The sequence below is a fragment of the Pelodiscus sinensis genome, unplaced genomic scaffold, assembly GCF_049634645.1.
Source record: "Pelodiscus sinensis isolate JC-2024 unplaced genomic scaffold, ASM4963464v1 ctg90, whole genome shotgun sequence".
Classification (NCBI taxonomy): Eukaryota; Metazoa; Chordata; order Testudines; family Trionychidae; genus Pelodiscus; species Pelodiscus sinensis.
Window position 1 is genome coordinate 94,200 of NW_027465894.1, and position 15,853 is coordinate 110,052.

Genomic DNA, 15,853 nt, shown 5'->3' on the forward strand with positions numbered 1-15,853 from the left:
GCCGCCGTTGGCAGCTGCCGGGCGGGATGTCGCCCCGTCCCTGGTGCATTCTGAGCAGTTGTGGCTGTCGCAGCCTGAACAAAAGGAACAGCCTGACTTGCACTGAGCAGGCCGGGGGCGCCCGCTGGAAACCAGGCCTGCTGCCCGGGAACCAGAGCTGCCAAATAATTAACGTGGGGTCCTCAGGCTGTCCAAGCCCTGCGGCCGCAGCCTGGGCGGGGGCGTGCGGTGTTACCCCTGCCAGGGGGGTGCCTGGAGCCGTTCCCCTTCCACCCCCTACGCAGGGCGCAGCCACCTGTGCGCACGAGCCAAATCCGGCTCCTAGTCCCAAAACACAGCAGCTTCTTAAACTCAAACAAGACCTTCCAAGGGCAACCAAGGAGGGGCCTGGGCCTGCAAACACCAACGAACCGCGCCGGACGACGCAGCAGCAGAGCCCCGCGGAAGAAGGCTGAGTACGATGGGCCGTGATGCCGGTATTAATCACACTGCCGCCTGCCACTAGCCAACGCCAACGGGCTGGCTCCCCGGCTCTGTGGATCTGGACGCCGTTCGGCTCTCGGCTGCGGAAAGGGGCCGTGCTGGAGCCGCACTTGGGACTTGGGATGAGTTTATAGCCCTGCTGGAGCCGCACTTGGGACCTGGGATGAGTTTCTGGGCCTCAAGGAAGTTTACTCAGGCTGAGACAAGACCTGCCCTGGCTCATGCTTCCTGGTTGAGCAAGGGTGAGATGGGAGCACTCACAGTTGCTGGCTTCCCCTTCCCGCCCCCACCTGCCTGTCCGGCTGGCCCAGCAGGCTGAGCGGTGTCCAGCGCTGGCAGGGGCAGGGTGGCTGGGATCTGTGAGCGGGGGCGAGCGGTGTCCAGGGCAGGCGGGGACGCGGTGGCACCGGCGCACAGGCACTGGCCGGAGGTGCCGAGAGGCCTCAGCCAGGCACAGGGGCCGAGACGGGCTGCGGGGCGCAGACGCTGCCCTACGAGAGCAGACTCCGGAGTTTGGCTCATTCGCTCCGGCACAAGCACAGGCAGGCCCCGGCCAGCTCCCCGACAGGCGTCCAGCCATCAGAGGGGCGGCAAATGGGAGCCGCCTGCCAGGGCGCAGCGGGGCCGAGAGCTGACCTGGCCGCCAGGCGGCAGGTGGTCGGTGTCAGGCGGGGCTGGCGATGGCCCAGCTGGCAGCAACCGGCCCCCCGGCCGGAGACGGGCCCGAGCGAGGCAGAGCTCTGAGCCGCACCGAGCCCCTTTCCCCGGCGTCCGGGCTCAGGGTCTCGGCAGCGCTGGGCTCGGGGTGGAATTTTCCCAGGGCCAGAGAGGCAGGGGCTGGGGACCGGCTGGTGCTGGCTCCGGGGCTGCTTTACACAAGGACCTGCCCAGCAGGAAGAGCCTGCCCATGGAGCTGGTCCGGCAGACAAGGCAGAGCAGATCCGTGTGTGGGGGGGGGGGGTGACTAACAGAACGCGCTGACGGGAACAGGTGCAATCCCGAGACCCGAGTCAAACCCACAGGCCTCCGAGGCGCCGGCTCAGACATGCTGGGCTGCGAAGGGGCTGGCTTGGCGCTGGGGGAGCCAGGAAAGCTGCCAGCCAGCAGCCACACGCAGGCCTGCACCTGCCAGCTCGTGGCCCGGCTGCCAGGTCTGTGTTTACCCAGCGGCCAGGGGAAAAAAATCAGCCCGGAAGACAAAAGCCACCTTGGCTGGTTTTCCTGGCCCCGCCGGGGGGCCGCTGGCTGGGTGTTACCTGGGCACCGCACTCACCAGCCGCCAGCCCTGTCCCCGGGAGCGGGGGGCTGGAACCCCCCAGCTGGGGGGCAGGGCCCCAGGGGGCGGCTGGAATGGAAGCCTGACTCCATTTCCTGCATTTCAAATGCGTTAACCTCCCCCCCCACTCGCCTTCTGTAGCTTCAGCCACAGGCTCTGTGGGGGCAGGTCTGCCAGGGCACCAGGCAGGCCGGGGGTGCTGGCTCCAGCCCCTGCTTTGATTTTAGATGGTTCCGGGGGGGTGCGAAAGCCTCCGGCTCCTTGGGCCCGTTTATTCCCCCCCGAGTACAGTAATCCCCAGGCCCGGGGGGGAGGGGTCAGGGCGTGGGGATCGGACTCGGCTGTGCGTGTGGCTACGTCGCAAGTGGTTTCTACTGTCCTGTAGGAACCTCATGGACGTGCCTCAGTTTCCCTGGTCACTGCACCAATAGGGAGGTGGGGATGTGAAGGTGGGTGTGATGGCCTCCCCCACGCACACACCAGCCGAGGCCCTTGGGAAGCTGAGGCGGGCGGGGGGTGGGGAGGATCAGGTGACATCTTTGGCCAGAAAACTGGACAGGGCCAAAGGCGGGGCTGTCTGTGGAGCTGGGGCGGGCTTCGGGGTGTGAGAGAGAGTCTGGCGGGCTTGAGGGCAGGGCCCGGGCTTGGGGGGCAGGGAGGGGGGCAGGGGCCTGGGAGCCAAGAGCTCCCCTGTGCCCCCTGCCGGCTGGGAGCCCCTTGGCTGGGGGGGGGCGGGGGGAGGCCCGGGCAGAGTCCAGGCACAAACCCCGGGCCAAGGACAGCCCAGGTCCGGGGAGCTCGGCTTCTCGCCCCCCGTCAGAGGCTGCCAGGTGGCCCCGAGCTAACGGTGCTGCCAGCGCGGCGCCAGGCGTGGGAAGAGGCGCGGCCGCCGGGCGGATCGCAGGGCGCTGGCTGGCGCGTCACACCCAGCAGCTCAGCTGTGATGCAACTTGGAGCAATAAAAAGCCTTTGCTAACACCGGGCCCGGCTGCCCCGGATTTCCCAAGGATGCTGCTTTGAACCCGGCGCTGCTTCCTGCTGGGAAGTGCTGGGAGGGTGGGGCTGAGCGCTCCGGGGTGAGGCGGGTTCAGGGCCGTTGCCGCCGTTGGCGCTGGGGGTAACAGGCAGGGGGGCAGCGACGGCGCCTAACGCCAGCAACACGCCGGCGCCGGGAGGGGAGGGGGTGAAGGCAGGAGCGGGGGGGCCAGGCCCCCCAGGTTTGCAACCAGCTTCCCGGCACCCGGGGTCGGCCCCGCTGGACACCTGCCCACCCTGGCCCTGCAGGCTCCTCTGCCACCCGACCGGCAGCGAGGGGCCAGAGCCGCCAGCTGATCCGGACCCAACGGACTGGGCGTCATTGCCACGAACGGCCTCTGGCCAGTCCCTCCAGGAGAGCTGCCACCCGTCAGAGGAGGGGGTCCCGTGGCAGCGCAGGGGACTGGGGGCCAGGACTCCGGGGTCTGCCCATGGCTCTGGGAGGAGAGTGGGGCCTAGCGGTTACAGCACAGCCAGGGTTTCCTCACCGAGCTCATTCGAACGCCTCCCCCGCACCGTGCCTTAGTTTCCCCTTCTGTAAAGGGGGTGGGGTGGGAACGAGCCTTCCTCTGCCAAGCGCTTTGAGCGCCACGGAGGGAACATGCTGGCGGCTCTCACCGCCTGCTGCCGGCTCAGGGCTGTGGATTGTCTGACGGCAGGTGCCCACCCGGGCCCAGCCCCGTGGGTCGGGGCAGCCCTTAAGGGTGGTCAATTCCCCCTGCGCAGGAGGGGCCCGCCAGGTCTGGGACTCACCCCCAAACTGACAGGCACTCGGTGACAGGGGTCTGCATCCAGGGCCGGCTCAGGGTTCTAACCACTGCACCTCCCTGCCCCCACGCCTGCTCCGGGCAGCATGACTGAAAGGAGGGTGGGGAGTGTGATAATGGGACCAAAGATGAGAGGTGCAAAGACCAGGTGGGGGGGGGGAGGCAGAGCGTGTGTGCATGTATGCGTGAATGCACATGTGCTTCTGTGCGTGTGTGTGCACACGAGTGTGCGCGCGCGTGCGAGGGACTCTGCTGCTCCCAGGGGAAAGGCTCTGGCCAGGGACTTGCCCCTTTGGGGATGGGACAGGGACCCCCCGAAAGCTGGGGAATGGCTCCCCTGAAGGCCCTGATAGGCCAGGCCGGGGGGGTCAGTTCCCATCAAAGCAAGGTGCGAGATGGAGTCGGGGACCGATCCTGGGCACCCCGCCAGCCAGGCGTGTGCAGCGTCCCCAGGGGGACCAGCGTCCGCGCTGCTGGGGCTTTGGCCTCCGCACCCAGCGATTCCCCCGCCCCGACAGTGTCTCCGGGCTAAAAAGCGGAAGCTAAAAATCTGAAGGCGGCTGAAGCCTCGGCAAGAGGATTTTCTGGTTTTCCAGGCTGTGAAAGCTGATAGGCCGTCATGTCCGAAATGTGCCACCCAGGAATGTGGGGCTGGAAGGGCTGGGCTGGGACCCTGTCACAGGTGCCCGACGGGCCCTGATCTCGGGGGGGCCTGGGGGCGCCTGACGGGCCCTGATCTCGGGGGGGTCCTGGCCCGATGGGCCCTGATCTCGGGGGGGTCTGGGGGCGCCCGACGGGCCCTGATCTCGGGGGGGTCTGGGGGCGCCTGACGGGCCCTGATCTCGGGGGGGTCTGGGGGCGCCCGACGGGCCCTGATCTCGGGGGGGTCTGGGGGCGCCTGACGGGCCCTGATCTCGGGGGGGTCCTGGCCCAATGGGCCCTGATCTCGGGGGGGCCTGGGGGCGCCTGACGGGCCCTGATCTCGGGGGGGTCCTGGCCCGATGGGCCCTGATCTCGGGGGGGTCTGGGGGCGCCCGACGGGCCCTGATCTCGGGGGGGTCTGGGGGCGCCTGACGGGCCCTGATCTCGGCTGTTGATACACAATAAAATCCCTTTTCAAAGTCCGGTTTGAAGCGGGCCGGGACCGGGAGCCCTTTGGAGGAGTCTGAAGCCGTCCAAGAAACAGCCCCGGTGAGATTCGAATGCAGCCCTGAGCGAGCCCAGCCGGCCCCTGCAGTTACCCTAAGCCCGCTGGGGAGTCCTGCCCGGGTCTCATCAGCCCCCGCACCCGCTCCCCGGGCTCTGCAAGACCCTCCTCTTCCCCCCCCCGCAACAAATCTGCCTCCGACCCCTCCCCGCATCACAACGGCAGATCAGGGCGACTCACCCCAGGCGGATTGGCCCCGGCTGGTTGGGCAGAGTCCCCTGCGTGGGCCTGACCCAGCCTGTGCTCGCGGGGGCAGCGTCAGCGCGGGAGGGACGGGGGCACCCACAGACCCCATCAGGGGGGCACAGACAGACCCCATCGGGGGGCACAGACAGACCCCAGCAGGGGCACCCACAGACCCATCGGGGGGGCACAGCCAGACCCCAGCGGGGGCACCCACAGACCCATCGGGGGGGCACAGCCAGACCCCAGCGGGGGCACCCACAGACCCATCGGGGGGGCACAGACAGACCCCAGCGGGGGCACCCACAGACCCATCGGGGGGGCACAGCCAGACCCCAGCGGGGGCACCCACAGACCCATCGGGGGGGCACAGCCAGACCCCAGCGGGGGCACCCACAGACCCATCGGGGGGGCACAGACAGACCCCAGCAGGGGCACCCACAGACCCATCGGGGGGGCACAGCCAGACCCCAGCAGGGGCACCCACAGACCCATCGGGGGGGCACAGCCAGACCCCAGCGGGGGCACCCACAGACCCATCGGGGGGCCGCGCTGCGCAGCGAGTCCCATTGGCTGCGATTTGACTTTCTTACCCCCACACCAGTGAGCGGGGCCTCGGCCTCCCTTCCCCAGCATCTCCATCTCCCGCTCACCTGTGACCAGCCGCCCGGCGCCTTCCCCTCCGGAGCCGAGTGCTGGGCGTGCGGGGAGCAGCTGCGCTGAGAGTCTGAGGAGTTTCCTGCTCACACCTTCAGCGCAAACTTCCTGCTCCCGTCACACACCCAGGTGTGGGGCAGGTGGAAGCAGAGGGGTGGCACCGCACCTGCCTCGGGCTCGGAGCCAGAGGGTGGGGGAGGGCCGCTCGTCCTCCTTGACGTCAAGGCCCTGCTGCCGCCTGGGCCCAGGTACCTGGATCGGGGACCTTCCTGGGGTGGGATTGGGCCATGTCTGTCCCAGGGACCCCCCCACCTGCTGGGGCCTGATCCTGCCCCTGGGCTCCACCAGCAGCCCTGTCTGCCCAGGCCCAAGCGGGCCCCAGGGTGAGGGGCTGCTCCCCCCTCGCCAGCAGGGAGGTGGACGCCAGCACAGGGCTCAGGGAACTGGGCGAGGGACTTCCCTGAAGATCTGCATTGGGCCTCCAGTGGAGGGCGGGGGGGGGGGAAGCTTCACCCCAGAGGCAGCTGCATTTCCTCCCTGGGTCAGCGGCCCCTTGGCTCCTTTCAGGCTGGGATCTAATGCCCCAAGCCCCTCGGCCCCCTCTGGAAACACGGCCAGAGCCCAGGCGTCCTGGATCCCACCTACCCCCCTGCTTTAACCACCAGGCACTGCTGCCTCCTCGTCCTTCCCCTCCCCCATTTCGATCCTTCTCTGCTTGCTGGGCTGCTCCAGCCAGGGAAGGTGAGGTGCGGAGGGTGACTCCTAGGGCAAGACCCCCCATGCCCGACACAGAGGGGTAGCCGGCCCCACGCAGCCTGGAGGGAATTTGGGCCAGGCTTTGCACCCTGGGCTCTCAGCCAGTGCAGCCAAGGCGCCCAGGGAGCCAACCGCAGCCCAGCTCCCCCTCCATCCCCTGGGCAGGGCAGGCAGGTAACAGCCCCAGAGCAACCTGCATAGGGATCACCCCCTCCAGGGCTGGGTACACTGGGAACCCCACCCCCAGCACCGTGATGCAGCCACCTCTGGGGCCGGGCGCGGGGGCTGGGTACACCGGGAACCCTCCACCAGCACCGTGATGCAGCCACCTCTGGGGCCAGTTACACCAGGAAACCCACTCCCCCCAGCACCACGATGCAGCCACCTCTGGGGCCGGGCGCGGGGGCTGGGTACACCGGGGTGCAGCCTCCTCTGCTGCGGGTGGGGCAGAGCTCTGTGCCTGTGAGCTGCAGCCAGGGGTGACATTTCTTACAGGTTCTGTTGTCACAACCCCCCCTTCCCGGGACTCAGGGCAGGTGCTCGGGCGGAGGGGGGGGGGTTGAGCTAGGCCAGCACCGATAACTGGGTGTTTGTGGAGGGCACTCAGGTCGGGGGGGGGGGAGGCTCAGGGTAGGGGGCTAGGTTGTGGGAGGGTGCAGGGTCAGGGCAGGGGAGAGGAGGGTTTGGAGTCTGGGGGGAGTCCAGGGCAGGGGTCTGGGGAGGGGGTGTTCTGGGCATAGAGCGGGGGAGGGGGCTCAGAGCAGGGGTCTGGGGAGGGGGTGTTTTGGGCCTGGGGCGGGGGAGGGGGCTCAGGGCAGGGGTCTGGGGAGGGGGTGTTCTGGGCATAGGGCGGGGGAGGGGGCTCAGGGCAGGGGTCTGGGGAGGGGGTGTTCTGGGCATGGGGCGGGGGCGGGGGCTCAGGGCAGGGGTCTGGGGAGGGGGTGTTCTGGGCATGGGGCGGGGGAGGGGGCTCAGGGCAGGGGTCTGGGTAGGGGGTGTTCTGGGCATAGGGCGGGGGAGGGGGCTCAGGGCAGGGGTCTAGGGAGGGGGTGTTCTGGGCCTGGGGCGGGGGAGGGGGCTCAGGGCAGGGGTCTGGGGAGGGGGTGTTCTGGGCATGGAGTGGGGGAGGGGGCTCAGGGCAGGGGTCTGGGGAGGGGGTGTTCTGGGCATGGGGTGGGGGAGGGGGCTCAGGGCTGGGGGTGCCACCACCGTGCTGCCCAAGCACTAGGTCCCCGACCCTGCACCCCCATCCGGCCAGTGGAGGGGAAGGTTTCTTGGGCCTCAGGGACGGGACCAGGCAGCCGTATTCCCGGGGGGGAGGGGGGGGCTCCCCCTCCCCTCCCCTCCCCTCCCCTCCCCTCCCCCTACCCCTACCAGCCGAAACTGACTCGCCCGCCTCCTCCCAGCCCCAGGTGCTGTGAGCTGGCCCCTGGGCTTCAGGAAGCGAGAGGCTGCAGGAGCCGCCCCAGTGAGCCACGTCCGCCCCCCCCCCCCTCTTGCAAATAGTGCTGCAGCACCTGGGGAAACTGAGGCACACCCCCACCCCGCGTCACTGCAGAGCCGCATGGGACGCTCGGATCCCACAGAGCCCCGCGGTGCCTGCGGCCCCCGAGGGAACACGCAGCCGGCCCCCCACGGCGCCCCACCCTGCGCGAGGGCCGAGCTGCCCAAGGCCCGGGGGGGGGCCAGACCCGCCCCCAGCCCGCCAGGCTCCTCCCGGGCGGCCGCAGCCAGAGCGGGAGCGGCCCCGGCGTGAACGAGCCCGGCTGAGCGGGGCCCTGGCCCGGGGGGCAGGGGCCGAACCCGGGGATCTGGCGCCGCTTGGCGTGAAGCCCGGAGCAGCCTCCTGCCGGCGGAGCGACCGGGGGGGAGGGACCCGGCGAGCCCCGGCCCTGACCCCCTCCTGCAGCCCAGCGCCCCCTGCGCCCCCCCAGTTCCCCGCAGCCCAGCGCCCCCTGCGCCCCCCCAGTTCCCTGCAGCCCAGCGCCCCCTGCGCCCCCCCGGTTCCCCGCAGCCCAGCACCCCCCCAGTTCCCCGCAGCCCAGCGCCCCCTGCGCCCCCCCAGTTCCCTGCAGCCCAGCGCCCCCTGCGCCCCCCCGGTTCCCCGCAGCCCAGCGCCCCCCCCGTTCCCGCAGCCCAGCGCCCACTAGATCAGTGGGCTCTTGCTCAGGAGTTGCCTCTCCTGGGTTCCAGCCATTCTTGCCCTGGGCTGGGGGAGGCTGAGTGGGGCCCCAGGTGCCAGGCGCCCCGGAAGGGCGGGCGCGGAGGCAGCTCCCCAGGCAGTGGCATAAAGAGGCGCTTGCCCAGACGAGGCCCCAGGGGTACCGGGAGGGGGGGGGTGTTACCAGGGCAGGGTCCAGCCTGTGACGTAGTGGGGGTCCCTGGCTGGTTTCTATGCTGCTGGCTCTGGGGTAACCCCACTGGCTGCCGTGGGTACCAGGACCCAGCACAACAGGATGAGTCACTATGCAAACCAGTGGCCAGACACCCCCATGGAGAGGGACAAAGGAAGGGGGATGCTGCCCTGGCTGGGGGGCAGGGCTGGAGGAGGGTGGGTTAGTTGCTGTCTGAGAGCATGGAGGAGAGCCTAGGGAAAGGGGCTGGAGTTTAGGGGCCCAGTCTCCCCCATCTCAAGGGGGCCTGAGGCATCCTAGCCCAGCTCTGTGACCAGATTCCATCTGTGCTGTGCTGTATCCTGGAGAGGCAATAAACTTCCTCTATTCCACCGGCTGGTGCAGTCTGTTTGTGCCATTTCGGGGTGCAGGAGAGGGGGGACCCCCAACGCGCCGTCACGCAGCCCTCCAGCTGCTGTGGGGGGAGGGGCCTGGCAGAGAACATGCCCCAGCCCCACTCACTCCAGAGCGGCGAAGGGGGGGCCCCTCTCGTCCTGGCCCTGCCCCCACCTGCCCCCTGGCCAGAGGCTGGAGCCTGCAGGCACAAGCCGGCCCGTGGGGAGACGCTTGGAGCTAGGCCCCCATGGTCAAGCAACACACGGCTTTACCGGCCCGGCTGTAACGTGGCCATCGCACCCCACCCTGGGGGCACTGCCCGAGAGCCGTGGCAGGTGCTTGGACGGAGGGGGGGGGGGATTGAGCTAGGCCTGCACCGGTAACTGGGTGTTTGTGGAGGGCACTCAGGTCGGGGGGGGGGAGGTTCAGGGCAGGAGGCTGGGTTGTGGGAGGGTGCAGGGTCAGGGCAGAGGAGAGGGGGGTTTGGGGTAGGGGTCTGGGGGGAGTCCAGGGCAGGGGTCTGGGGAGGGGGTGTTCTGGGCATAGGGCGGGGGAGGGGGCTCAGGGCAGGAGTCTGGGGAGGGGGTGTTCTGGGCATGGGGCGGGGGAGGGGGCTCAGGGCAGGAGTCTGGGGAGGGGGTGTTCTGGGCATGGGGCGGGGGCTCAGGGCAGGGGTCTGGGGAGGGGGTGTTCTGGGCCTGGGGCGGGGGAGGGGGCTCAGGGCAGGGGTCTGGGTAGGGGGTGTTCTGGGCATGGGGCGGGGGCTCAGGGCAGGGGTCTGGGGAGGGGGTGTTCTGGGCATAGGGCGGGGGAGGGGGCTCAGGGCAGGGGTCTGGGTAGGGGGTGTTCTGGGCATGGGGCGGGGGCTCAGGGCAGGGGTCTGGGGAGGGGGTGTTCTGGGCCTGGGGCGGGGGAGGGGGCTCAGGGCAGGGGTCTGGGGAGGGGGTGTTCTGGGCATGGGGTGGGGGAGGGGGCTCAGGGCAGGGGTCTGGGGAGGGGGTGTTCTGGGCATGGGGTGGGGGAGGGGGCTCAGGGCTGGGGGTGCCACCACCGTGCTGCCCAAGCACTAGGTCCCCGACCCTGCACCCCCATCCGGCCAGTGGAGGGGAAGGTTTCTTGGGCCTCAGGGACGGGACCAGGCAGCCGTATTCCCGGGGGGGGGGGCTCCCACTCCCCTCCCCTCCCCCTACCAGCCGAAACTGACTCGCCCGCCTCCTCCCAGCCCCAGGTGCTGTGAGCTGGCCCCTGGGCTTCAGGAAGCGAGAGGCTGCAGGAGCCGCCCCAGTGAGCCACGTCCGCCCCCCCCCTTGCAAATAGTGCTGCAGCACCTGGGGAAACTGAGGCACACCCCCACCCCGCGTCACTGCAGAGCCGCATGGGACGCTCGGATCCCACAGAGCCCCGCGGTGCCTGCGGCCCCCGAGCGAACACGCAGCCGGCCCCCCACGGCGCCCCACCCTGCGCGAGGGCCGAGCTGCCCAAGGCCCGGGGGGGGGCCAGACCCGCCCCCAGCCCGCCAGGCTCCTCCCGGGCGGCCGCAGCCAGAGCGGGAGCGGCCCCGGCGTGAACGAGCCCGGCTGAGCGGGGCCCTGGCCCGGGGGGCAGGGGCCGAACCCGGGGACCTGGCGCCGCTTGGCGTGAAGCCCGGAGCAGCCTCCTGCCGGCGGAGCGACCGGGGGGGAGGGACCCGGCGAGCCCCGGCCCTGACCCCCTCCTGCAGCCCAGCGCCCCCTGCGCCCCCCCAGTTCCCTGCAGCCCAGCGCCCCCTGCGCCCCCCCAGTTCCCCGCAGCCCAGCGCCCCCTGCGCCCCCCCAGTTCCCCACAGCCCAGCGCCCCCTGCGCTCCCCCAGTTCCCCGCAGCCCAGCGCCCCCTGCTGCCCCCCCGTTCCCGCAGTCCAGCGCCCCCTGCTGCCCCCCCGTTCCCGCAGCCCAGCGCCCCCTGCTGCCCCCCCGTTCCCGCAGCCCAGCGCCCCCTGCTGCCCCCCCAGTTCCCCGCAGCCCAGCACCCACTAGATCAGTGGGCTCTTGCTCAGGAGTTGCCTCTCCTGGGTTCCAGCCATTCTTGCCCTGGGCTGGGGGAGGCTGAGTGGGGCCCCAGGTGCCAGGCGCCCCGGAAGGGCGGGCGCGGAGGCAGCTCCCCAGGCAGTGGCATAAAGAGGCGCTTGCCCAGACGAGGCCCCAGGGGTACCGGGAGGGGGGTGTTACCAGGGGCAGGGTCCAGCCCTCCAGCTGCTGTGGGGGGAGGGGCCTGGCAGAGAACATGCCCCAGCCCCACTCACTCCAGAGCGGCAAAGGGGGGGCCCCTCTCGTCCTGGCCCTGCCCCCAACTGCCCCCTGGCCAGAGGCTGGAGCCTGCAGGCACAAGCCGGCCCGTGGGGAGACGCTTGGAGCTAGGCCCCCATGGTCAAGCAACACACGGCTTTACCGGCCCGGCTGTAACGTGGGTATCGCACCCCCACCCTGGGGGCACTGCCCGAGTGCCGTGGCTCCCGGGGGTGGCGTGGCCCGGCTGTAACGTGGCCATCGCACCCCCACCCTGGGGGCACTGCCCAAGCGCCGTGGCTCCCGGGGGTGGCGTGGCCCGGCTGTAACGTGGCCATTGCACCCCCACCCTGGGGGCACTGCCCAAGCGCCGTGGCTCCCGGGGGTGGCGTGGCCCGGCTGTAACGTGGGCATCGCACCCCCACCCTGGGGGCACTGCCCGAGTGCCGTGGCTCCCGGGGGTGGCGTGGCCCGGCTGTAACGTGGGCATCGCACCCCCACCCTGGGGGCACTGCCCGAGCGCTGTGGCTCCTGGGGGTGGCGTGGCCTGGCCTGGCTGTAACGTTGGCATTGCACCCCTACCCTGGCGGGCACTGCCCGAGCGCCGTGGCTCCCGGGGTGGCGTGGCCCGGCTGTGTGGTCGCCGGGGTGGCTGCGGAGGTCACTGCCAAATGTCTCTTGTGATCATGGTGATTTGGGGGGCCCGGGAAATATGGCGAGACGCGTGAACAAGGGGAGGGCTGCTGCCCCACACTAAGGGCGTGTAGGGTAAACTGAGGCAGCCCTAAATGCGCTAGTAGGCCTCTGAACAGCATGACTCCATTCTAGGATTAAGGCCTGGGAACACTACAGTCAGGATAAGAAGAGCAGGCAGTGAAACAACCCTGGGCACCATAGCAACCACATTGTAGGACACTCGGCCAGGACTCCAGTTGGTAACATTCCTCAATTTGCTTCACTGTCTTGCTTCACTCCTAGATAATGAGCCTGAGGACCAAGCGCGGCACCAACTCAAGGCCAGACCCGCCTGCTGTGGAAACATCATCCCCTCTGCAGACTAAGATGTTATTACTGTTGTGCTGACATGTTTTGGCATTTGAACAGGAGGCACCTGGATATTATGGCTGAGCTGTTCCATGCGATGGGCGGAGATACCATGTAGCCTTTAGTAGTTCTATTGGCTTCTGTGCTCATTGCGTCTTGCTGCTCCACCTAGCAACTCAGTTTTCCTCCGTCCACCTGCTGACTATAACCTACCGTGTCGTTAATTACCCAGCGTTCCCCAGGGTAACCCCCGCGTGTCACTCCTCAGCTGGTGTATAATAAATCCTCCGCTTGTTTCCCTGCATCCAACCGAGCGCGTGGCCAGGGAGCCTCTGGAGTTTTATTGTATCTGTACATCTAGGAGCCCGTGTTCACAGTGAGACCAGAGCCGGCCACAGCTCCGCTTTGAAGAAGGCCCGTGGCCCGAGTCGGCTGGGCGGGGCGCAGGGGGGAGCTCTACATTCCACCAGTAGCTGGGGGGGGGCTCCCCAGTGCATCTCCCCACATGCCCAGCCTGGATCCTGGCAGGGGAGGGATGCCTGTGCAGCCCCCTCCAGCCCGTTCCCACCCACACCCAGCGTGGGGAGACGCAGACAGCCACGCCCAGCTGGGCGAGAAATGCCCCAGCCAGCCCCAGTGCCAGGAAGCTTTGGGCAGCGGGCACAGGCCAGTCCGGCTCTCCTGGGGGGGCTCTAGCTGCGGGGGGGGGGAGCAGGGGCACTGCACACCGGCCAATCAGGCGGCAGTGATTGGCTGGAGACACAGGAATGCACCGGCCCCACAGAGGCCCCGGTGCCAGTCCAGGAGGGGGCAGGGTGGTGCCCGCGGGTGCCCAGGCCGCGGGGCTGGCAGTGCGTTGCGGAGCGGGGGTGCAGGGGTCACAGTGCTGGCTCGGCTCCCGCGCGGGGTCACAGGCGGGTGCTGTCCTTCGGGTCCTCGGCGCGGCTCACGCTGGCCTTGCGGCCGGGGCTGCCGGGGGAGACCAGGGTGAGGGGGTCAGGCCGGATGAGATACCTGGGGGAGAGGAGGCAGCTGTTGCGGGGCCCAGAGGCAGGCAGCCCCCCAAAGGGGAGGGGGCAGAGGGTGGGGGGTGGGGTCCCCCCCGGGCGCCGGGCTCTACTCACACCACGTCGTTGAGCTCCAGCCGTGTGGCGGGCGAGGGGTTCAGCAGGATGTAGGACAGCGTGTTGTCGTGATCCATCACCTCCACTGTAACGGGGGAGGGGCGTGAGACACCCGCCTCCCCCCGAACCGCCCCACCCCCACTCGGACCCGGGACCCAGCTAGTCCGAGACACCTGCCCCCCAAGTGCAGGCCCTCAGCCCAGCCTGGCTGCCCCCCCCCGCACAGCCCCCCGGCCCAGCCTGCTCTGGACCCTCCCCCTAGTTCAACCCCTGGGCCCAGTCCACCTGTCCCCCCCCAGCTCAGCCCCCCGGCCCAGCCTGCTCCGGACCCTCCCCCTAGTTCAACCCCTGGACCCAGTCCACCTGTCCCCCCCAGCTCAGCCCCCCGGCCCAGCCTGCTCTGGACCCTCCCCCTAGTTCAACCCCTGGGCCCAGTCCACCTGTCCCCCCCCAGCTCAGCCCCCCGGCCCAGCCTGCTCCGGACCCTCCCCCTAGTTCAACCCCTGGGCCCAGTCCACCTGTCCCCCCCAGCTCAGCCCCCTGGCCCAGCCTGCTCCGGACCCTCCCCCAGTTCAACCCCTGGGCCCAGTCCACCTGTCCCCCCCAGCTCAGCCCCCCGGCCCAGCCTGCTCCGGACCCTCCCCCAGTTCAACCCCTGGGCCCAGTCCACCCGTCCCCCCCCAGCTCAGCCCCCCCGGCCTCTTGCCCACCGTCCCCCCCCGCGCACCCAAAGCCCCCCCCGGCCCGGCTGCCCCCCCGTACTGTATCCGGCGGCGGAGAGGCCCAGGTGCTTCATGCGGGTTTTGACCAGGGCGCTGAGCTCCTGGTGCTCCGAGCGCCGGGACAGCGTCAGGCGCTGCTGGCTGATGCGCTCGGCCGCCGTCTTGCTGGGCAGGCGCCCGCCCTTGCGGCTCAGCCGCCGCGCCCACTGCATGCTCTTGCGGCGCAGCAGCGGGTGCTCGGCCTGGTCGCCGGGCACGGAGTCGCGGTGCCCGAGATGGCAGGCGAGGGTGTCGTGTGGCTCCAGCGGGTCCTCGCAGTCCTCCCCGCTGGCGGAGACCTGCCGCTGGGGCGGCCCAGGCAGACTTAGTACGGGGGGGCCCTGCGGTGCTGGGGATAGGGGCAGGGGAGCCCCCACACCCGCCCCTGCCCCCACCCATCCCCCACACCTGTCCTGGGGATAACCGTAGACTGGAGGGGCCCTGCCCCTGAGGTGGGGGGGCAGGATGGATCGGGACCAATTCTGGTCCCTCCAGGTAGAAGGCTCCAGCAGATGGGGGGCCCTGCTCCCTGGGGGTGGGGGGTGAACTTGCTCCCGGGTGGGCCGCTCCTTGGGGGTGGGGGATGAACAAGCTCCTTGGGGGGGGCTGTTCTCAGGGGGGCTTAACATGCTCCTGGGGGGGTGGCTCTCTGGGGGTGGGGGTGAACATGCTCTCGGGGGGGGCTACTCCCTGGGGGGGGATGAACATGCTCTCTTGGGAGGGGCCACTCCCTGGGGGGGATGAACATGCTCTCTTGGGAGGGGCCGCTCCCTGGGGGGGATGAACATGCTCTCTTGGGAGGGGCCGTTCCCTGGGGGGGGGATGAACATGCTCTCTTGGGAGGGGCTGCTCCCTGGGGGTGGGGGGGCGAACACGTTCCCTGGGGGGGCCGCTCCCCGGGGGGCACCTCAGCGGAGGGGGCGGGCTGGCTCTCGGTGCGGTAGATGCCGATGGGGATGTCGCCCGTGCTGGAACAGAGTTTCTGGTAGAGGCGCCCGTAGGAACGGATCCACAGGTCGTCCTCCGTCACCTTGAGCTGCGCGGGAGACAGATGGGGTCACCCTGTGGGGGAGGGGCACCCCAACCCCTCGAGCTCCTGTCCCCTCCCCCAGAGCAGCACCAGCACCCCCCAGGCACCTGCAGGGGGATGAGGAGCAAGAGACCCACACAGAAGATTGGGGGGAGGCAGTGGCCTGTGCGTGGGGACAGACAGAGGGCTGTGTGCGGACGGACGGAAAGAGGGACAAAGAGAGGGCTGTGTGTGGGGATGGACAGACAGACGGACAAAGAGAGGGCTGTGTGTGGGGACGGACGGACAGACGGACAGAGGGAGGGCTGTGTGCGGACGGACGGAAAGAGGGACAAAGAGAGGGCTGTGTGTGGGGACGGGCAGAGGGAGGGCTGTGTGCGGACGGACGGACAGAGGGAGGGTGGTCTGAGGGGACCGTCATACCAAGGGTGTTTGTGGGGATGAATTGGGGGCATTTCAGATGGAGGAGGGGCTTTTCCCATGACAGCAGCTACTGAGGCACTTGAAAACCCTCGTTTCTGGCCGACGGCAGCACTGAG

At 69.7% G+C, this 15,853-nt stretch overlaps 1 protein-coding gene across 19 annotated transcripts in view; it reads right to left on the reverse strand.

Moving 5' to 3' along the window:
• Nucleotides 1–12,721: 12,721 nt before the first annotated feature.
• The window catches only part of LOC142824327 (potassium channel subfamily T member 2-like), a 49,728-nt gene continuing 46,596 nt past the window's right edge, over nt 12,722–15,853 (reverse strand). For 16 of the 19 annotated variants that reach the window (XM_075916177.1, XM_075916176.1, XM_075916179.1 and 13 more), the window contains 4 exons: nt 15,192–15,320; nt 14,286–14,589; nt 13,524–13,608; nt 12,722–13,413 (listed from right to left, as the gene is read on the reverse strand). In XM_075916177.1, coding sequence (XP_075772292.1) covers nt 13,308–13,413; nt 13,524–13,608; nt 14,286–14,589; nt 15,192–15,320 — 624 coding nt within the window. In that variant the 3' untranslated portion in view covers nt 12,722–13,307. Of the gene's footprint in view, nt 13,414–13,523; nt 13,609–14,285; nt 14,590–15,191; nt 15,321–15,853 lie in introns of those variants that run through there. The other 3 variants (XM_075916175.1, XM_075916190.1, XM_075916191.1) reach the window with 3 other exon arrangements.